The 23,889-nt window shown below is 34.6% G+C and overlaps 2 protein-coding genes and 1 pseudogene across 2 annotated transcripts; all 3 read right to left on the reverse strand.

Annotated features, from left to right (window-relative positions):
- Positions 1–2,213: 2,213 nt before the first annotated feature.
- On the reverse strand, positions 2,214–3,480 carry LOC113750734. Its single transcript, XM_027294679.1, has 5 exons — positions 3,219–3,480; positions 2,869–3,110; positions 2,560–2,766; positions 2,367–2,459; positions 2,214–2,282 (listed from the first exon to the last, which is right to left on the reverse strand). Exons 1-5 carry the CDS (start codon positions 3,478–3,480, stop codon positions 2,214–2,216), a joined length of 873 nt encoding a protein of 290 aa, XP_027150480.1.
- Positions 3,481–5,014: 1,534 nt separating this feature from the next.
- Positions 5,015–7,270, reverse strand: LOC113750736. Its single transcript, XM_027294680.1, has one exon. The coding sequence runs from the start codon at positions 7,268–7,270 to the stop codon at positions 5,015–5,017; it is 2,256 nt and encodes a 751-aa protein (XP_027150481.1).
- A 13,357-nt stretch (positions 7,271–20,627) lies between these two features.
- Positions 20,628–23,889, reverse strand: part of LOC113750737 — an 18,991-nt pseudogene continuing 15,729 nt past the window's right edge.

Here is a 23,889-nt window from a genome sequence, read left to right on the forward strand (position 1 = left end):
GAAGATCAACCCAAATACATATATATATATAAATGTTGCCTCAAATGAGTCATAAACCATGCACCATCCAAAATAAGCCATTCAGTTACAATACTAGTGATTTCCCATCCACAATAGAGAGTAGTAAAGTTCTATACAAAAATATGAGCACGATTCCCATCTAGAACAAAACATGAGCACGATAGGCCTTGTAGTCTTCAATTCAAAAACCATCTTCACAGCAATGACTGGCTTCTTCTTCTTGGGAATCGTGTTAGAACCTACACGTTACCAAAATTGAAGCAATGAGCACTGGTGTTAAAACTGGAACTACACTTCTAGATAGGCACCATATTATAAAAACTAATGTCACTCTAATTTGAAATTATAGCAATCTAAGTAAATTGCTTAACACAAAAATAAAGTGAAATTATATATATTGAATAGTAAGCAAGAACAAACCATTGACAGTTAATTGCGTACTACGAAAGTATACAACTAATCTATTTCTCTATTGAATCTTTCTTGTGGACCAAGAATAAAAGCGTAGCTTGATAAAGGCACTATTAAACTTTGTACAACTATAAAATCTCGAAAGTTACCCAAAGTATAAATCAAACAACATTGTTGTGATTATTATTCTGCATTTTCATGAAGAGCATGTCCGAACCTCAAACTTTTAACTATTCTTGATCACAGATGAAACAGGAAGCTAAAAAACCAACTTTTTTTTTAGGGTGGATCACTTAAAAAATGGAATGACAATTGATTTAGGGGTGCAAAGTTTATTATTTATTGAAAGATTTTCTTCAGAGCTTAGGCAACTTCAGCTGTCAGTATTATGAGGTCCATTAATTGTGGATGAGATACAACATGTGGTAGTAGCTTGGTGGAAGATTCCACTAACACAGTAACCTTGGAAATTAGCTCTGGAATGGGACCTGTCCCAGAAGTGTTTTTGCTGATCTACTTGTATCTAGTATAGGCTTTGCTTTACTATGTAAATCTACATTGCCCCCCCCCCCTAAAACACACAAAACACCAAAAACGCCACCAAAAGAAAGGATCAACTAAGCAAATGCATATATTCATTTAGCCCAATCCGCCATATTTTTTGTTTCAAGAAAGCTCCAATGTGGTGGAGTACAACTGAACCACGTTCAAGAGTTCTAAGAGAACTTTCTAGTTTACATTGGATATTATGTGCACATCAAAACTCCTTAATCTCTATTAACAAGAACATGTTCACTATCCAGGTTAGACACTCCAACAGGACTAGTAGCCTGCTTGCTTTACAGGTTTACAATCATAGCTGGTCTATCCGCTTGAAAATAATTGAGAGCCTAGATGATCGTGAACCACACAGTATATCAAGAAAAAAAAACACACACACACACACACAATCACAGGTGCCTCTTTTTCCTTAGCACAAAAAAAAAATTCTGATACAGAAAAATTTAGATGACTTCGACAAAGAAAAAAGTGGAATACATCCCAACGTTCAAACACATTTGCTTTAAAAACACTAAGTTTTGGTTGCAACATCCAGCACCTCAATGGCTGTAATTAAACATGAACAAGATTTCAAGCACCTAAATCAGCCTCAAGCAACTCAATTGCATTAAACAGGAATCAGATTTGGTGGAACCAGATTTCAAGTGCCATCAAGCAACTAAATTGACATCAAGCAACCCAATTGTATTAAAAATGAATCTCTATTTTATAGAACCAGAATTCAAGTGCCTCAATTGTAATAACTATGAAGAGCAAACAATTTATTTATACCTCACACAGAAGTTGCTTATTTGCGCAAGTCTTTCAGCTGGTTAGCTAACTCATCATACAGGCTTCTTGTTTCTGTTTGTTGCTGTTGCAAGGTCTTAATCAACTCTTGCTGAGCAGTGAATTGTTGAGTTACTTCTGCAGCTCGTTTTTCTGCTTCATCTGCTCTTTTTCGGCTGTCCTCAATCTCATGCCTCCAGCGTTCTACCTCAGCAGCTTGCTTCTTGGTTGCATTACGACCGCGGATGTGTCCAGGTACGTAACCAAGTTCTTGCTCGCATATTTCCTTGCTAGTCATTGAAGTTGTAGCCTGCAATTCCCTCATTTTGTCCTAGGCAAGTAAAAAATATGATCATTATGTAGCTGGAATGGATGTCAATAATTTAAAAATCCATTATCCAAGTGAAACAGCTCACCAAGGTCTCTTTTGCTTTGTCATTTACCAGCCCCCATTACTTCTTTGACTTTCGACTTAACTCAAACATGTCTATCTCTGAAAGCTCGACATCTTCTTTCCTTTTCTGTCCAAATTTTCAATTTTTTCATTTTCAGTCATATGACAAAAAGGATGTACATGTACAACTGTTGGCTGGGTTTCAGATTACCTTTTCCTCAACAACTCTTGCAAGCGATTTTGTGCCAACAGTAGTGTAGCAGTCATTTTTGGCACGATTTTGCTTGTTACGTTCACTAATTTTCTGCCACAAATTAGTGAAAATTTTAACTGACAAAGATTAGCAAATTTGTGAAGTGAAATCTGAAATTTAATAAAAGGATAGGTTATTTTGACAAGCTAACCTTAAATTCATCATTTTCAAAGTAGCTGACCAGCCACTTCCAATCTTCTTCACTCACACCTTCAGGAACTTGCCTCAATGCTTCTTGCCTTGATTCAAAACTCTGGAAATACTTGTGAAGCCGATATCGATGGTTTCGATATTGTGTGTTTAACTGCCTATTAATAGCAGTTTTTGAGGTGATGTGCTCTGAAAATCGAAAGTCATCCTACAATAACAGTGCAATCTACTTAAAACCAAGCAAATCTAAAGCAGTAAAATCTCTCTTACTTTCTGGATGAAATTAGAGTATTAGCAGGACAACAAATACCGTAACCGTGCTGTATATGCCTTCTCGGTCACCGGGATTGAGATGGGACCACTTTGGAACATTAAGCCTAGCAGCCTTCCTAACAACACAACCCCCTTCTGTGATGAAGTATTGAGAATCCTTCCCAACAATCCGCCGAATACAATCATCAATTTCAATGGTGAGCGTCTCATTAGCCTCCCTTTTTTTTGATAATGATAGATTTCGTGTACGTCCTCTTCTTCTTGCTGACAGCAGCATAGCTATTAACAAATATCAGTCCATACATTACTTTGACCACATTAACAAAGTCAGTCATGAAATAGAAACTTGATTTTTAATTTCAGCCGTGAAAATGAAGTCTAACTTACCATTTTCTTGCTCATCCGAAACTGGATTTGTCTCATTTTCTCCGGATGCACGAGACTCAGATGTCTGATGGTGTATCATCCTACTCTCACTAGCAATTTCTCTAGGTGAAGAAGTTGGAGTGACATATATTGCATCCTCTGAGGATACACTCTTGGATGCACTTCTTGGTTGATTGCTTCCAACTGAATTAGGTATTGCAGGCTGTTGTGCACCTTGAGCTTTTCTCTGCAGCATTTGGCCTCGCTTTCCTGGTCCAGCCATCTAAAAGTAACAAGAAGTTAGTGTTACAGCATAGTATAATTTAGGAATAAAAACTAGTTAGCCGGAGTTAAAGAGATTAAATTTAGTGTCATGTAGTCCTCATCAATTTCACCTATTCCGAATCGATGTCATTATCACTAAGAATCTCCTCTTCGTCTTCCTCATTGTTAGACTCATGTTCATTCACTTCATCATCATCATTAATGAAGTCTTCAAAGGTGCCATTTGAGCTATTTTTTGACTTCTCAGCATGTACAATGGATGAAGGTACAGCCTTCGGTATCTCATTGTCTTCTCTTGAAAGTAATGGTGGATTGTCGAGGTCTATTATAATAGTGAAATCCCCAGTTGCTTCTTCTTGATATATTTCCTCAACCATTGGTTCTTTTTCTAAATCTTCAGGAACATCATACAAGTGCCTTGGACTGAACCTCTCGACGACAAACCAGTTTTTGCCTAGTTTCAAGTCTTCAAGATAAAAGACTTGTTGGACATGTTGAGGGAGGACATATGGTTGGTCTTCATACCATTTTCTGGACGAATTGACACTTGTGATACCCCATTCTTTGTCCACTTGCATCCCAGCACTATCATCGGTCTTCCACCAGTCACACTTGAATACTATAACCTTTTTTTTCCCGAGCCAGTATCTTACTTCAATAATTTGTTGTATCACACCATAAAAATCGATCATATTGTTACCATGCTCACCTCTAACTACAATACCACTGTTTTGAGTCTTTCTTTGCCTTTCCCGATTTTTCGTGTGAAACCTATACCCATTAACCATGCAGCCCGTATACATGCAAACTCGGTTGTCTAGCCCAAATGCTAATGCTCGAAGCTCACCATTGGAAGCCTCGCTGCCATACATAACCTAGTAAGGACAATTTCACCTAAATCAGTAATTTATTGTATTAGAGATAAAAAAAAGTAGGCTGTCCAAATGACACTACAAACATACACGCTGTTTAACCCATTTTGCAAATTCTCTATCGTGCCTTTGGTCCACATTTTCAGCACTCTCTGCCTCCAACTCCATTTTATGCGCACTATAGACAAAAACAATCACCTTGTATAAATTTGCCTTTGAACATATCAAAATATAGAACAAAGGTACAAGCTTTAATTAACATTAAAAGCTTACTTTATATAGTCCTCAAGCTCATCACAATTGTTCAATATAAATGTATGAATTTTTTCCAGCTCTGAGTCAAGGAAATTGCCCCTTTTGCGCCCTCCAAATGGACGACCAGGGCATGAAAAAATGGACAATTCACCCGTATTATATCCCCTATCATTGTTTCGTTCAGGCTTGTTGAATATCGTATCAATATTGTCTAGGTACATAGAGCAGAATGTCAAGCATTCTTTATCTATGTACCGCTCAGCAATGCATCCCTCTGGCCGGGCCTTATTCCCAACATAACTTTTCAGCACTGCCATATGTCTTTCTCAAAGGAAAATAAAAGAAATTAGATGATTGCAGTGGTCTTTAATAAAAAAAAACTTACAAGGCTATATGTACAACTCTCTACCTCTCAAATAGGAACATCCAACGATATTGAGCTGGACCGCCAAGGATAGCTTCAGTAGGCAAGTGAACCATCAAGTGCATCATTATATCGAAGAAAGCTGGAGGGAACAACCTCTCTAATTTACATAAGATGACTGCAATTTTTTGGCCTAACTCCTCCAGAACCTCTCTATGTAATGTTCTAGCACATAATTTTTTGAAGAATTCACTTAACTCGAATAGCACTTGCCGAACTTCTTTTGTTAAACTTTCACGGATTGCAAGTAGGAGTAGCCTTTGTATAAAAATGTGGAAGTCATGACTTTTCATTCCAGAAATTTGAAACTGGCCATTCTTTATACATCGGCAAATGTTTGAGGCAAACCCATCTGGATATTTGACAGAATTCAAGAACTCACATACTTTTTTTTTCTCCTCCTTGGTTAGGCTGTAACAGGCATGTGGCATGATATAAGAGTCGCCATTTGGAATCAAATGTAGCTCTTTTTTCAAACCCAAATCCTTCAAATCTTGACGACACAACCAGTGGTCTTTGGTTTTGTTTTCAATATCCATAATTGTGGCAATGACAGCCTCTGAGACATTTTTTGACACATGCATTAAATCCAAATTATGCCTAAGAAGGAGGTCTGCCCAATATGGTAACTCAAAGAAACAACTTTTCTTTGTCCAGTTCAAACCACTCTCAGAACGCTTGCGTTTCTTTGCATTGGATTGCGCCTTGGTCTTCCCAAAATTTACCTCCATATTTTGTACCTGATCCAAAATTTCATTTCCAGATAAAGGTGCAACAGGATTCCTAAAGTCCACATTGCCATCGAAAGGTTTTTTTTCTCGCCGCCAAGAATGGTCAATGGGTAAGAAGCGGCGATGACCTGTGTAACACAACTTTTTTCGGTGTGGTAAATGTACGCAAGTTGTCTCAACCATGCAAATAGGACATGCTTGATACCTTTTCGTACTCCATCCGGACAGCATTGCATAAGCTGGAAAATCATTTATAGTCCATAGTAAAGCTGCCCGGAGGTCAAATTTCTTGCCACTATATGCATCATATGTTTCAACACCAAGCCACATTTCATTCAGTTCATCTATTAGAGGCTCCATGTAAACATCAATCTCATTTCCCGGGGATTTAGGCCCAGGAATTAGCATTGATAGGAAAAAGAAAGGATCTCTCATACACTTCCAAGGGGGCAGATTGTATGGCACTAGATAAATAGGCCAGATGCTATAAGCACTAATCATGGTCCCAAAAGGATTGAAACCATCAGTTGCAAGACCTAACCTCACATTTCTAGGATCAACGGCAAAGTCCGGATGCAACCTATCAAAGTGTTTCCATGCTTCACTGTCTGCTGGATGCCGCATGATGTTATCATCATGCACACACTTTTCTTTATGCCATCTCATATCTGAAGCTATTTCTTTGTGGGTATATAATCGTTGCAGCCTAGGTTTCAAAGGAAAGTAACGCAAAACTTTGCGTGGAACTCTTGAACCTGCCATCTTGTAGCGAGGTTCTTTACAATTTAGATTTGGACAAGTGTCAAAATTTTCATTTTCCTTGCGGAAGAGAACACAATCATTGACACAAGCATGGATTTTTTCAGATTTAAAACCTAAGTCTCGAATGAGCTTCTTAGCATCAGCAAAAGACTTGGGAACTGTGGCTTCAGGAGGTAGTGCATGGCTAAAAATTTCCAGCAATGCATTGAAGGACTTTATGGTCCACCCGCTCATTGTTTTCAAATGGAGCAAAGTGACTACAAAGGATAACTTTGAGTAAAAATGATTCCCTGGATACAGCTCCTTTTTTGCATCTTCTAACAATTTAAGAAAGTTATTTGTGTCACTATGATTCGCATTTAGACTATCATCCGTTGATTCTTCCCTACCAGCCCAATTGTCCCCCCATTGTGCTGTCCCAATATCGTGCAACATGTCATTTAAATCTTCAGTATCACTATCCTCCTCTCCATCCCCATGTTTAGTACTATCCCCACAATTTTGGTGTCGAAATTGTTCCCCATGGTGTATCCATCTTGTGTAGCTTTTACGAATGCCTTGAGTCAATAAGTGATCCTCCACAACTGTTTTAGTTTGGTTACAAAAATTATTGCATTGTGTACATGGGCATGGGATTTTCTGATTTTCAACTTTTTGAGAATATGCAAACTTGAGGAAATTTTTGACTCCGAGTTCATAAGCCTTGTCCTTCCTATTGCTAATCTTCATCCAAGTTTTATCCATGTCCTAGATATAGACACATCAGCCTTTAGTACAAAATACTTTTGTAATATCAAACTAAAGAGAATACAAGTTTTTTATGAGACTTTCATGCAAAAGAAATGGAAGAAGATTTCGGCAAACTGAAGGTTTCGACAACACTAGCTGCAATTTTCATTTTCAATTGCGGATTCCCTATCAGATTGAATATCAAACCAGGCAATGAGACAAAACCAAGAAGCAGAAACATCACGAAACTCAGCCTGCAGTCCTGATATGCTAATCAGATTTACAAGTTCATCAACCAGACTCAAATGCGTAAACTTGAGACAGGGATAGGGAAAGATAAAATGCAGCAATGAGCATTGAACGAATGCCCTGGGACGACATTCTAGTTTTGGCACCTGTTCGAACTCAGTAGTGACTGTGAAGTAATTGGTAATGAACTCAGCAATCTGGCCATGTTAGAGTACAGTAGTATTATAAGTATCTAAATTCAGTTTTTTTTTTTTTTACCCTTAAACTGACCTACCCTATCTACAGTTTAAAATGAAGTTAGCCAGTCTTTGGAGGTTGACTGATTGAGCAGCAGAACTAATGAGTTGGCTGAAAAGTGTATGCACCCTTCACTACGACTGCCCAACTTTAAAATAATCCTTTTGTGGCCGGCCCAAACCGCCTGTGGAGTGGTTCGACTTTAAATCTGGCGTTTGGGTTGCCAAAAATCTATACCGTGATCATGTTAAACTGCAAGCAACCGGCTTGAAATTATTACAACTATATATATGTTCGCTTCAAAAGTGGCCTTAAAGTTGATACTTTCTCCCATTTTGTAGGGCAGAGCATGTCATACCCTTCGGGGGAAAAAAAATTCTCACAATGTGTAGTTATTAGAAAGAAAGCTATGAAATTCAGAGGCAGTCCTGATATGCTAATCAGATTTACAATTTCATCAACCAAAACTTGAGACAGGGATAGGGAAAGATAAAATGCAGCAATGAGCATTGAACGAATGCCCTGTTACGGCCTGCTGTTAGACCACTTGGGCATTTTAACAAACAGTAAACGAACATGAAAAATTCCAGCAATTCTTTGCTCAAATGAAGCCACGGTTGGCCCCAAAATCATCAGAAGTACAAGGGATTTCAAATTCAATCATGATATAACATGCGCATGCTAAAATTTGAACAATCAACGGGGCAATTGCAATAAACGAAGCCATGGCAGACATGCTTAGAGGACTTGGGAAGGAACTGAAATTCAAAGAAAAAGGGGCGACTTATAGTGCTCTTACTTGAGCGGTGGCGACGGCGATTATGACGAAGCCGAAGATGGTGAGTTGGAATTGGAAGATGACTAGGTCTGACTTCGTCCGAGAGCCTTCATCTAGTGTTACAGAGAACGGCAGCAGCCCAGGAGGTTGTGCGCGGTGTTGGCGATGGCAGACAGCAGCAGAGCGGACGCGGACTGGTGGTGACCTGGTTCTTCCTCCTCTGTCCGTTGCCGCGTCTTTCTCTCCTGATCTTCCCGTCAGCTGCCACTCTTCCTTCACTCTGTTTTTTTTCTTTTCACGCTCAAGGCCTCCCTTCCAAGAACCCTAGCTGCTTCTCTGCTCTTCTGTTTCTCTTTTTCTCCTCTAAAACCTAGCCGCCCTTTCTCAGGCTTCCCCCTCAGCTTTTCTTGCTCACTTGTGCGCCGCCCTTTTTTTCTCCTCTATTTTGTTCTTTTTTTCTTGTTTTGTTCTTTTCCCTCTGTTTTGTTCTACTGCCAAAGCCCTCCTCTATTTTCCTTCACCTGAGCTGGTGCTAAAGAGCTCGACGCGGTTGCGGGTCAATAGAGGGCATTTCGAATCTACGGGAAGGAAGGGTTAGTTCACCATAGGAAGGAAAGACTGAGAATGAAATTTGTCTAAGTGTTGGAAGAGAGAAGCGGCGAGACTTTTGTTTGTGTGTGAACAACCAAAAACGACGTCGTTTTGTAGAGATTTCAGCCACCCGCCTCGCGCCTCTTTCAGATTTCAGACTGGCGCTCTTTTTTTTTTGGCATCTAAGCACATCTTTGAGATTCCAGGATTCACACCTTTAGCTTCATACATTTTTTTTCTTTTTTTTTTCCCTGGTCAAATTTTTTTTTCAGGTTTCTTTTTTCATACTTAATCTCTTTTTTTTTTCCTTAATCTCATCTATAAATATCAAATAAATTATTTGATATTGGTTTCTTTTTTGTGCATGTATATATATATATATGTGTGCTTGTTTGTGTCTATATACATCTTTTTGGGTTTGGACAACTCAATATACAAATTATTTAAGAAATTACCTTACAATAAAACTTACACAATAAAACATGTTTCAAAAATTTAACATGCATAGAATTGCTTATATACAGTATAGCACTTCTTACTCATGCTTATCCTACTCTTTGTCTATTACTTAGTTTTTATAATAAATTAAAAGAAACATGTAATCAAATATTCTGTTAAATGTGTTACAACTCTCAATCTTATTGCACGACAGATATTTTACTGAATAATTTTAATTTCGTATATACCCATTCCATATGAAAATAATTATTACTTATGATGTATTACACGTTATACTAATCTTTCACAGTGCTAACATTAGACTACAAATTATATTCAATTACACTTTTTCAAATTATTTCAGTTATTGATTTTTGGGGGTTGTTATAAGGAATAATAAACAATTCGTGAAAACATTTTTATGCTCAGACATGTCTATTATGTCAACTTAGCAAAAATTACAAATATCTAAAAATAGTTTGTTATTATATCATTTGCATTTTGCTAATACGTAATGAATAGGGGCTAAATTATAAAATTAGGGTGTCATATCTTCGGTGCTTTTGCTCATATAAAAGAATTGGGGGCTAAATAATAAAATTAGGGTGCCATAGTAGAATTAGTGAAATTTGATGAAAATACTATAGAATTGCTTATATACAGTATAGCACTTCTTACTCATGCTTATCCTACTCTTTGTCTATTACTTAGTTTTTATAATAAATTAAAAGAAACATGTAATCAAATATTCTGTTAAATGTGTTACAACTCTCAATCTTATTGCACGACAGATATTTTACTGAATAATTTTAATTTCGTATATACCCATTCCATATGAAAATAATTATTACTTATGATGTATTACACGTTATACTAATCTTTCACAGTGCTAACATTAGACTACAAATTATATTCAATTACACTTTTTCAAATTATTTCAGTTATTGATTTTTGGGGGTTGTTATAAGGAATAATAAACAATTCGTGAAAACATTTTTATGCTCAGACATGTCTATTATGTCAACTTAGCAAAAATTACAAATATTTAAAAATAGTTTGTTATTATATCATTTGCATTTTGCTAATACGTAATGAATAGGGGCTAAATTATAAAATTAGGGTGTCATATCTTTAGTGCTTTTGCTCATATAAAAGAATTGGGGGCTAAATAATAAAATTAGGGTGCCATAGTAGAATTAGTGAAATTTGATGAAAATACTATAGAATTGCTTATATACAGTATAGCACTTCTTACTCATGCTTATCTTACTCTTTGTCTATTACTTAGTTTTTATAATAAATTAAAAGAAACATGTAATCAAATATTCTGTTAAATGTGTTACAACTCTCAATCTTATTGCACGACAGATATTTTACTGAATAATTTTAATTTCGTATATACCCATTCCATATGAAAATAATTATTACTTATGATGTATTACACGTTATACTAATCTTTCACAGTGCTAACATTAGACTACAAATTATATTCAATTACACTTTTTCAAATTATTTCAGTTATTGATTTTTGGGGGTTGTTATAAGGAATAATAAACAATTCGTGAAAAAATTTTTATGCTCAGACATGTCTATTATGTCAACTTAGCAAAAATTACAAATATCTAAAAATAGTTTGTTATTATATCATTTGCATTTTGCTTAATACATAATGAATAGGGGCTAAATTATAAAATTAGGGTGTCATATCTTCGGTGCTTTTGCTAATATAAAAGAATTGGGGGCTAAAAAATAAAATTAGGGTGTCATAGTAGAATTAGTGAAAGTTGATGAAAATACTGTAGTATACAGTGATGCAAAAAGTTGTCACAAAATTGGAATCGGGTAGACTTTCAATGACAACAAGTTATGTTGTCACTGTAGAGAGAGCGTTTGTGACGACTTTACTTGAGTTGTCATAAAATCATTTCCCGCGGCATCAAATGAGATGCGCGCCAACTATTTCGTGACGAGTTGAGAATGACAACTTCCAATGTTGTCACTGATTATGCTTGTGCTGTACTCATCTGTGATGACACCTAATGTCGTCACTGAATTAGGTTATCTGTGACAAGATTTTTGTTGTCACATAAATTTTTGTCACTGAAAAATATATTTCTTGTAGTGGAGGCTTCCAATGTTATGGAAGATGCGCTACTAGCCTGCCAACAAACAGCTAAAATACTTCCAGAACTTGATTCAACTCATTCATTTGTTGCCCCTAATTTTGCAAAGATGATGGGTAAGAACCTATTTAGCTCGTTTTGGAGAGTGGGCAGCTCGATAAGCCAGCTCGATTCATAAACTTATTCGAGTAGCTTGTTTGGGCTTGAGAAGAATGGGCATATATGTCATTTCATAATTTAAAGGAAATAGAAATAGGATTTAGGGGTTAGGTTTTGTTCTTCGATCTTTACTAGAGATGGCAACGGGGCGGAGTTGGGGCGGGGGACCCCTCCCCCACCACCCGCCCCGTTGCCTATTAATTCCCCCCAACCTCCGCCCCGCCCCGCTTCCCCCTGCGGGGTTAATAAAATTGTCCTCGTGGGGTTAATAAAATTTTATTATAGTTAAATTTTAATAAATAATCAAGTACTAAAATATCAACACATTATCAAATTCTTATTCATTGTAATTTTACAATTGAAACTCATAAAAACAATCAAACAAAAGTTATTTGAATACAATCAAACATGATGAAATAAATACAACTAAAATAGTCAAGTTTTCACTTTTGGTACAAATACAATCACTAATTCATTATTGTATTTGTGCTTTTTTTGAGAAAAAAGTGTTATTCTATTAAGTGTAATTAGAAATTTAGTACAAATGTATTAGTAAATTTAGTATAACTAATTAATAAATTCTATTAGTAGACATGTCTAATTATTCATATAATTGATAATATCAATTGTATTACATACACAGATTATATAATACATCTAACTAATAATATCATTATCATAAGTTTATAACTAATTAAATTACATATTATATATATTTATTTATATATATCTTTTTTTTTTTGCCGCCCCGTTTCTCCCGCCCCCGCCCCCGCCCCTGTCCCGAGCGCCCCCCGCGGGGCGGTTGCCCGCGGGCACCCGCCCCTATTGCCATCCCTAATCTTTACTTCTTTAGCCAAGTCAATTACTATTTTTCTACCAAATCCCAAATTTCCAATCCCTCTGCAGTAGCCCGCAGTTCGCACTACCACTGAACCATCGGCCATTGCGAACCTAGCCATCTTCAACCATTACTGCATGCTTCTTCACTCAACCATCTTTCACTTGCCGTCTCTTTTCCATCAAAAACCACCGCAAGGCGTTTCTCTATTTTTCATGCCCAACCACCACTATGCAAATCTTCTTGACCTCGAGCTTCTTCATTTTTTAAGGTCAAGACCAGTAGACCTGCTATCATTCCACCTATCGTAATAGCCATTGATTAGTGACCAGTCCAATTTGGCTGGTTTTGAAAAGCCACCATGATTTCTGGTAAGTAGGACTTACCATCATACTATATACTTTTATTTTTTTCTTGTTGAATGTTGACTAATAGTTATACCATAGAATTTTTCTTACTTATTATAGAATTTTTTTTTAGCCAACATACTTGTTGGATCTCTCTTTTAGTGGAGGTTGGCAAATTACCAAGTTTCATAATTGTTAGTTATTACTAATTCTGTCCTTTGAAGCCTGAGAAAATGACAAAATGTTATTTTCTTGCTTGTAGCAAATTGTAATACATGGTTGGGATGAATGTAAAGTTAGTCTAAATTACTTGATGATAAACTAGAGGATAAACCAATTATTACTATTCTTTCAAATTGGCAAATTTTGCTATTTAACTGAAGATAAAGAGGAGCAGATTTCTATTTGTATCATTGGTGCATTTTCCACACCTCTTGGATTTCTGTCTTGATTTTCTTTCTTATGATTAAAATTGGATTTATAGTTTAATTTTTAAAAGAGAACTTAAGATCACTTGAGCTTACCAAGTGAGGACTTGATGTTGATAAGTGCATTGACTTGGTCTGTTCATGTTCATGGATCAGTATTTGATGAACAATGTTAAACCCATTCATGATTTTTTAGTGGTTGTAATGGCAATTATTGCCTGCATAATTAATTGGTGACATGTCTAGAAATAATTTATTAGCTAAGTTTATTAGTTTTAGCATTACTAAAATTAATTTATAACCTCTACTTTGTACCGAAAGGACATACAATACTTTGTTAATTAGGCAGGCAGGCCAAATATGTTTTTAAATTTGGCTGTATGATATACCACTTAATCCGACTTGATAAATTTGGCTGTAAAAATTTGGCTATATACTTCCTTTGGTCTAATGCAAATTAGCTTTACAATTTAGAGATTTATAGGTTCAAGATTTAGCTAGTTTTAACTCTTAATGCTATCTACTATCACGGTCACTATGATCAATAAAATTTTGGTAACTGTTTTGATTTTGTCCTTATCTAGGAGTAGAACTTTTGCTGCTTTGAAATACACAACTATTTTCCTTTCTTTTTTGGCTCATGCTTTTCTTGCCTTTGGGTTTGTGCTGTTATACACTAATGAATCTTCTAATGGTAATATCAAATTGATTAGTTTTTTCCTTTAAAGAAAATAGGTATGGACATCCTCCATTTCTTTAACGTCAAGGATAATCATCAAGTCATGTTATGGAGGTTGGTAATGAAGTTGTAGATCAAGAACTTGAACTCAAGGAAAATACTGATGAGATGAGCGAAAAATGGTTAGATTTAGAAATCCTAGAAGACTAGCCAAATGAAGGAGCAGAAATGGTCCTGATGAAGGAGCAAAACCATTTGAAAAAAAAAAAAACAAAGAAAAAAGAAGTCAAAGATATGGGAGGATATGATAGTAGTGAAGCAGGCTGATGGAACATTCAATGTGCAGTGTAATCACTGCAAGGAGAGGCTTGTCAAGAGTGCATCTGGAACCACGTCTTAGCGGAATCATCACCTAAAAAATTGTCTACAAAAGAAGCTGGCCCTTAGGGAGGAAAATACAAAGAGGCAGCAGGTATTGTCCTTCATTGAAGGACCTTCGGATGATATTACTTCAATCACCAATTTTGTTTTATGATCATGCTAAGGCACAAGAGTTACCAGCTCATATGGTTCTTCTACATTAGTATCCTTTCTCTATGCTGGACGATGTAGTTTTTAACAAATTCATGAAAGTTGCATCTCCATTTTATAAAAAGATTAACTGGCAAATAAGAAAGGAAGATTATGTGACTGCTTACATACTTGAAAAGAGAAAGCTGAAAAATGTATTAAAAGGTGCTAATAGGGTTAGTATAACTACAGATTTATGAAAATCTGGTCACAAAAATTTAATATATGGTTATGACAGGGCATTTTGTTGATAGTGATTGAGTGTTGCAAAAACGTGGTACTGAATTTTTGTAATTTCCTACCTCCTTACACAGGAATAATTATTGTCAATGCTCTAAGTAAGTGTTTTCTTAGATGGGGGATTGAGAATAAGGTTTCTACTATAAATGTAGACAATGCTTCTTATAATAATGTATGCATTGGGAGACTTAAAAAAGAATCTTCTCTAAGAAAAAGGGTTAAGCATTGGAGGAAAAATTCTTCATGTTAGGTGTTGTATACATATATTTAATTTGCTTGTTTAATATGGGCTTAATCAAATTGTTGATGTAATTGATGATGTCTAAAAGGGGCTCAAGCATTTGAAAAGAGTCTCACCTTAATGACTTTACCAAAAAAAAAAAAAAATAGCTTCAGTTGCCTTCTGAGAAGCTCATTTTAGACTGTCCAACTAGGTGGAACATCACCTATCTGATGTCGGTTTCAACTCTAGAGTTTAGGAATGTATTTTCAAGATATGGGGTCATTAATCTTGGGTTTCACTATGTCACAAGTGAGTATGAGTAGATGAAAGTTGAAAAAGTGTATAAATTTTTGGGTTTTTTTTCTAGGTATATTGATGAGATTAGATATATTCTTTATGAACTCTATAATGAATATGTGGATACTCGCATCTCATCTCATGGTGAAGAATCACAAAGGCAAGCGGTGAAACGAAAACATATAGAAATTACAAGTCAATTTACCCAAGGGGCTGCTAAAATGGTTGGAGTTAATACCCTAACTAGGAAAGAAAAATTTCAGAAGGTTGTTAGTGAAATTGATAAGGCTCCCTCTAAAAAATCAGATTTAGATGTTTATTTGGAAAAAGGTAGGTATGTTTGTGATGCAAACACAAATCTTGACATCTTGACTTGGTGGAAAGGGGAAAGATAGAGGTTTCCTATATTGTCAAGGATTGCAAGTGATGTACTTACTATTCTAGTTACAATCATGGCCTCTAGTATCTACTTTCAGTGCTAGTGGTAGAATAATTGATTATGGATATGCTTCTATGTCAGTTGAAATGGTGCAAATACTACTTTATGGCAATGATTGGATCCATAGTCTTCATGGGTTAAAAAACAAGTCTCATGTAAGTAAAATATATCTTCTACGCTAGTTTATTTTGGTACCTCATTTTACCTTGTTAAGTTGTAACTTTCTTGTTTTCATTTTGTAGGAATCACTAGATATTGCCCAATCATCTACAATTGAAGCAATTGATCTCCCTGACATGTGAAGGCTGTTTTCTGAAATATGTGATTCTGAACCTTGTTGAAGTTCAATTTGCGAAGTTAGCCCAATCTGAATTTGTTTTTCGGTTTATTGGTTGCTCAAATTTGTGACTGCAGTTGACTTTGTACGGAAGATTTTCTGAAATTTGTGATTTGTGAAGCTGGACTTAGTCAAATTTTTAGTTATCTGCCATTGTCTTGTATAATTTATTTGGCTGGACTTTGTGTCGCTGGACTTTGTGTCTTTATTGACTTGAAAAGAATTTGATCAAATCTGTTGACTGTTGCCTATTGGAACTTGTAATTTGTGAGGCATGTTGTTTTGCAAAAATGCGAATTTGCAGGTTTAACTTTGACATTATTTTGGTTGTTTGTTATTGGCCTATTTCTTGTGAAGTCAAAGATGACATATTTTTTGTGCAATTAATTTGTGATTGTGAATGGCAAGTTTGGTATTTTTTGGATAGTGTGTGGCATTATCATTAAAGCGTGGTATTTGTTTGAATACCGTCAAATTGATGGAATTGTTTGATAGGGGTTTCAAACTCGAGCTCAAGCTCGTACGAGTTCGACTCGTTTGTGATAACAAGTTAAGCTTGAACTTGAGCTTAAACTCCAGTCACATACCCCATTCATCGAGTCAATCTCGAGCACACTTCAATGGTCATTTAATTAGTGAAGCGAGCACGAGCTTGACTCGATAGAGGTACAAGTCGAGTTCGAGAATCCAAAACTCGACTCGACTCGACTCAATTAACAGTACTAGTTAGGGAGATTTAGAGTAGAAAGACAAGGTGCTGATGGGTGGCTTATTTGGACTTTTGTTTTTTGAGGTGCTAAGCCTTTTGTTTTAGTTGAGAGTTTTTGTCCATTCATGAAAAAGTTTAGCACTATCCACCTTCTGTTAAGTCAAAGGGGATGACTGTTATTTTATGAATATCGAGGGTGTATTGGTAGTTTAGTCAAATTATAAAGGAAGAAAATAAAATTAATTCAATACTTGATTTTGTGTTGTGCTATATATAGGTTTTTTTGTTTATAATTTTTTTCTCCTTTTTTTGGTTTATAATTGTTTCTCTCTTTTTTTGTTGTTGTCGCTTCAAATACATCAACATCAAAGCAATTATCATCCAATAGAGGAACCTTGCGATATGCATGGAAGAAAGGCCTAGTTAGTTTATTATTTCTATTGTTTACTTGACTCAATGTATCCAATACTTGCAAATTAGAGACATATAGTTATATCTTTAGAATAATTTCAAAAGTCTACACTAAGGCTTCTGAGAGTATTGCTTGGCACCAAATTTGAAAAATCACTTGCCCTCTTATTTGAAAAATCCATTTCAAAATATTATTTTAAGAAAGGGTAAAAAAACAAAAAGTCCCCTACGGTAAGTCTAATACACAAAAAAATCTCCTATGATTTCAAAATATACAACACGACACCTCATGCTTTGAACTAAATTGTAAAGGTGACGGAATCCGTTAAATTTAACGGAAATGACTTATTGGAACCTAAAAAAAAAAATTTTATACCTAATTTTTATCAAATATATCTATTCTACCCTTTAACTCTCAATTCTCTCTATTTAGAGAATAAAATAAATAATTTTTTTGAACTGTCTTTTGCTTAATTATATCAGGGCATTTTGGTCATTTTATCCATTTTCGTTAAGTTTAATAGATTTCGTCACCTTTACAATTTAGTTCAAAGCACAAAGGGTCGTGTTGTATATTTTGAAACCATTGGAGACTTTTCTGTGTATTAGGTTTACCATAGGGATTTTTTTTTTTTTGTTTTTTACCCTTTAAGAAACTCATCTTGTGACAGATTATAATCTCATTCCACGTTTACTCTCTTGTTGTCTTACTCTTTGGTATATAACTTTTTTTTATGCTAGCCCTTTATTTTATTAATATGTAAAAATAAAGGAAGGAGATGGACTAGACGAAAAGTCAAAGACCTCCAATATATGGTGACAAAAAATTAACAAATAAAGCGGAGTACTACTCCCTAACATATATCATAATTTAAAAATTTTGTGTATATTAATAATAATTTAAAAATAAAATCCAAAAGCATGAAGGTTTTATTCTAATGGGACAAAATATAGTGTGTTTTTGAAATACGAAGAGTTAATATTTCAAAGTTTATTTGAAGTTTTTGCAAGTTACAAAAGTTTTTTTTTTTACTAAAAAGTGTTTCTAGTTAATTTAAGGAGTTATATAAATTGTTTAATTTTTCTAATATTTTTAATTTTTTGTCGATATCGATAGTTTGAAAACTAGAAAAATAGAAATTGCTAAAAATTATATATAAACTTGTTTTGTGATGTTTTCGAGTTGGTACAAAAAGTTATTTTCATTATTATAAAATATTTCAAATTATTTTTGTAAGAATTGTAAATTATTTATGATTTTAAAGTTCTTAATTTTTTGTCCAAACTAATGACATAAAATTTTATTAAAGGGTTTTTTGACCCTATTATTAACTTTTTAATTTCAATTAAAGAACCACATTGACCGAGTTTATAAAAACTAAGAAATAAAATTGATGTATACCAACAATTAAGAGTCGACGAGACAAAGGTAAATTTAGAATGAGATTATATTCTTTTTTAACAAAATGAGTTCCTTTTTAATATTATACTTCGAGGTGGGTTGCAAAAGTTAGGGAAAAAAACCAAAGAGAGGGAGACAAGTGAGATTTTTGAAAATCCTAAAGCTCCAAGCAATATTGTGAAGGAAAATTCGCCTATTTTGTTCCTAAACTTTTTCACTAAAACCGATTTAGTCCTTTATTTTTTTTCCTCCCAATTTAGTCCTCAAACAATTTTTTTTCATTCCAATGTTGGCCGCCCACGACGGTGCCACTAGATCTTGCGTGTTAGTGGTGCTGAAGAAGGGGTAGAATAGTTAGCTCACATTAGATTTTGTAATTTTAGGGATTTGAACGAATTCCCTAGTGCTTTTCTCTCAAAATCTCACAAAATTGCTAGAGGAAGGAACTGGGAACTAAGGATCCTTGTTGCTAACCCTCAACGTCAAGTGAAATACACTAAAGAAGGAACTTCGTCAATGGCACTAGAAGTTCATGCAGCATTGAACACTCGAGTAATCATTGCTGATCAAGGAACCAATCGTTAGGGATGCCAGGAGGAAGGATGGAATTCTACAATGGGGATAAGGCTATATTTTGTCACTGCCGTGAAGCATGTTGAATTGTGATAACGTGGACAGTAGCCAAACCAGGTATCTGATAACAAGCATCTCCAAGTTCACCATGTATTTGCCTCCACACATGTGAGAGATTTCGAGTTTATCATCCTTGCACCAGCTTGCAATATTGGCAGCAGTATCAAATTTTACTTTCTCCAGTTTTTTCTGGATTTTTGGGCAAATATTGTAAGTCATCTTCTTCATCCATTACCTTTTTGTTCTGAGCCTTTCCATTAAGTGGATTCTAATGGTCTCAAGCAGTCCTCGGATCGGCTTCTCTCTTGCATCCATTATCATTGAGTTGAAAAGAATATCACACTTTGGAGTGGTCTAGAAGTGTGATCTTGAGCAGTGATAAGGTGAGTATGTTATCATTCCATGCATTTCCATCATACTCCCTCAAGGACTCCATTTGGTTCTCAAACATCTGCGCGTAGGAGGACCTTGCACAAGGTCCAGAATCTTTCCTTTAAGGCTTCACTAGGATGCAACTTCTTGAAATTGTTGTGCAAGTGCCTAACACAATGGCTTGGCTGTGCTCTATATCAGGAATTACTTCATGAATTGCAATTCCAAGTCCCTAAAATTAGAGAGAAAAAAAAAGAAAAGGAAAAAAGAAACCCAAAATCCGGAGTTAGCCTCTTAAATTAATCAAGCAACATAAAACAAATTCAATAACATATTATTCTTTTCTCTAAATTCTTCAACTATTATTCTTTTGTTAAGCCTTAGAAAGTCAGCATACTTCCTTGCTAAGAAGCCTGAGATAGCTCTCTTGTGGAAAAATGTCCCACCGCATACGTGTCCTGGTTCCATTGTCCTGATAGCAAACGAGGCATCACCAGCTTCTACTTTAGAAGCAGAAAGCATCCACTTGCAGTGTTCAGTCTTGCATTTCACCCTCATTCTCCCCTTATCATGTTTCATCCACTTAATGTCCTTACCCTACTTGATTGCATGATTCTCAAAGCCATCTTGAATACATACTTGTTATCAAGTCCCTGCGCTACATAAAATTTTGGAACATCTATATCAATTTCTAGTCTAAACATCACAACTCTTCGTTTCTTCCTTACACTATCTACCTCAGAGGAATTATGGCAACTCCTTAGCTCATCTCACGCTATAGAATTAGATCCTTCTTCATGGACTGGGATATGATCTCCCTCATCAAGGTGTAAGTCTGTTTGTTGAAGTTGCCTTTGCAATGGTAATCACTATCATGGAAGCTCCTTCATTTTCTCCATATAAACTGGTATATCCTCAAGGTTAGCCAGGTCTACATCCTCAAAACTGATGTTTACAAAGAAGTCATCTTCATCTACTATATTTACACCATTCTGACCACTAGTTCCATCTAAACCCCTATACCTATTACTACCTACGGATCCGATGCGAAACTCATCAGCAATGTAAACTTCAACTTCTCCAGTCTACTTGCCAATGCAAAGCCATATCAACTACATCATCATCACTGTCTATACCCTTCAAAAGAAATGAACCATCTTGCTGGGGAATTCTATGCATCATTTTTGCATTCCTACCCTATCCCAGTAGATAGGAATAATCACCTACAATTGCTTTGTTTATTTGTCATGGTAGTGACCCTCTTATAACTTTCCATATTGCCCTCCACATACTTAGGAGTCACCACCATGATAGATTTTTAGAGTAAATAAATCATCCTCTTGTCCTTTTTTTTTCTCTAAAAAAATTAAATAATTAATAGCACCATTGACTTTCCTTATCACTTTGTCTCATTTTTTTTAGAACATGAAAGCAACAACATATGAAAGTTGGCAACCAAAGGGATCCGTCGCTGTAAACAACACTTAGTTATATTTAAAAAAAAGGGTTATTATCACTTTATCCCCTTAACATATCACTACTATCAGTTTACCCCCTAACATTATCTTTTAGTCACTTCACACCCATAAGTAATTCAACTCAACATGTTAAGAAATTTTGGACAAAAATGCCCTTTTATTCTATAGCATTACTACACTGTTATTATTACTTTATTCTTTTAAATTATAGTGATATAATCGATTTAATTCCTAACATTATTTTCTTGGCATTTTACTTCATCGTTAATCTAACTACTATGGTCAAAAATTTTTAAATATATTTACCCTTACATATATAATTAAAAATAAAAAATTTAGAATGATTATTTTTTTTTCACTTTAAGAGATCCAAAAATATAAAATAAAAGGATTTTCTCAAATTTTTTTTCACACTTATTAATACTATGAAAAGAAAAGAGATAGAAAAGAAGGAGATAGAAAATGAGATTTTGGAAAAAAAAAAGTCTAATATTATCGTATTAATTTAAAGTTGTTGGGATTAGGATTAAAATCTGGTGGTAAACAGTAAAGTGAAATAATTTTAAAATAATAAAAGTATTTAATTCTTTCTTATTTGTATTTTCTATAAAAAAGAATTGAGCTCTCTCTCTCCTCCTCACCCTCACCCTCCGCCTTCCGATCTTTCTATTTTTTAATATTAATAAGATTGCCAAAAAGAAAGAAATTAATACTTTGACTTTTTTCTTGATACTAAAAAGGAAAAGAGCCAATCTAAATTTTTTATTATTTTTATTAGACAAAGAGGAGGGCACTTTCTTCTAAAGTTTTTTAACTTGATAAGTTGATTTAATGGTGGGATAAATTGCCTAAAAAATAACTCTATGGGATAAATTGATATTGAGACTATAGTTTATGAGGGTAAAATGATAATAACTTTAAATGCTAAACTTGTCTTTTTACTTTAATTAACAAATTCCGTTAAGTTTGACCGTTAGTTTTGGAAGTAAAGTGATTAAAAGATAACGTTAAGGGAGAAATTGATAGTGGCACCGAACATTAAGGGGGTAAAGTGATAATAAACCTTAAAAAAATTAACATTTCACCATTCCTAAATTAAGGGGGTTAATCACATTTTATCCCCTTAAAAATTGCCCCATTTCTCAGTTTACCCCCTAACATTTAATTTTGCTCACTTAACCCCCTTTAGGACAAAATTGTCCTTGCATTATTTTGAATTTTCATTTACTTTGATTTCCTTTCTTTTATTTCTTTTTCTCTTTATTCTTTATTTAATTCTTCCTCTTTCCCACAAAAATCTTCACCTTAATGATTGAAATTAAAAAAGAGGAATTGCAGAGATCTATCTTCTCCTTAAATGATTAAAAAAATATTCAAATCACTTTCCTAAAATACAATTTTTTTAGCCTTTCAATTCTTTTAATTTTGGATTTTCCTCTTTCCTTTCTAGTTTCTCATTTTATTCTCAAGAAAATATCATAAGATGAAATTGTTTTCCTTTCTTTTATTTCTTTTTCTCTTTCTTCTCTCTTTCATCCTTCCCAAAAGAAATTCCATTTCAACGAAAATTTTTATTTTGAGTTTGTAATTGTATATTTCTGGGTGAAGGTTTAAAAGGCATCAAAAACTAATTTTGATTTTTTGTATGATGCCACATGTCACAAATTTCAATTGATGATTATTAATCAGGTCACAATTTCTTTTTAAGATATTTTCTTAGGAATAAAATGAGAAACTAGAAAGGAAAGAGAAAACCCAAAATTAAAAGAATTGAAAGGCCAAAAAATTGTATTTTAGGAAAGTGATTTGAATATTTTTTTTAATCATTTAAGGAGAAGATAGATCTCTGCAATTCCTCATTTTTAATTTCAATTATTAAAGTGAAGATTTTTGTGGGAAAGAGGAAGAATTAAATAAAGAAGAAAGAGAAAAAGAAATAAAAGAAAGGAAAACAAGGTAAATGAAAAGTGAAAATAATGCAAGGGCAATTTTGTCCTAGAGGGGTTTAAGTGAGCAAAATTAAAGGTTAGGGGATAAACTGAGAAATGGGGTAATCTTTAAGGGGATAAAATGTGATTAACCTAAATTAAGGAGATAAAAGATAAGGGGGTACAGTGACTAAAAGATAACAGTAAGAGGGTAAAGTGATTAAAAGATAACGCTAAGGGGGAAATTGATAGTGGCATCAAACGTTAAAGGGGTAAAGTGATAATAACCCTTAAAAAAATTAACATTTCACCATCCCTAAATTTATCCAGGGGGGAGATATATTTCAAACAAATCAGCCTAAACCCACATTATTCCTTTAATCAATCAACCCACTTAAAACAAAAGTTCAATTTCAACTACGGGTAATTACATTTACCTCCCTTGAGATTTGGCCAAACTACCTAATAGTCCTTGTAGTTTGGATAAATAACATATACCCCCCTTGGCAATAACTCTGTTAGCATCCTACTGCTAGCGATGGTCAAATGGCTAAATTATCCTCCATACAAATGCTTTAATAAAAAAAACTTAAAAAAAACAAAACAAAATAAATAAAATACAATTCTTATGCAGCGGAGAAATTTAATAAAAATAAGAAATCAGAAAAATCATTAGATAAAGGTAAATGAAGAAAGAAATAGTTAGACCTCATCCATAATTTCCATCC

The sequence above is a fragment of the Coffea eugenioides genome, chromosome 10 (assembly GCF_003713205.1).
Source record: "Coffea eugenioides isolate CCC68of chromosome 10, Ceug_1.0, whole genome shotgun sequence".
Classification (NCBI taxonomy): domain Eukaryota; kingdom Viridiplantae; phylum Streptophyta; class Magnoliopsida; order Gentianales; family Rubiaceae; genus Coffea; species Coffea eugenioides.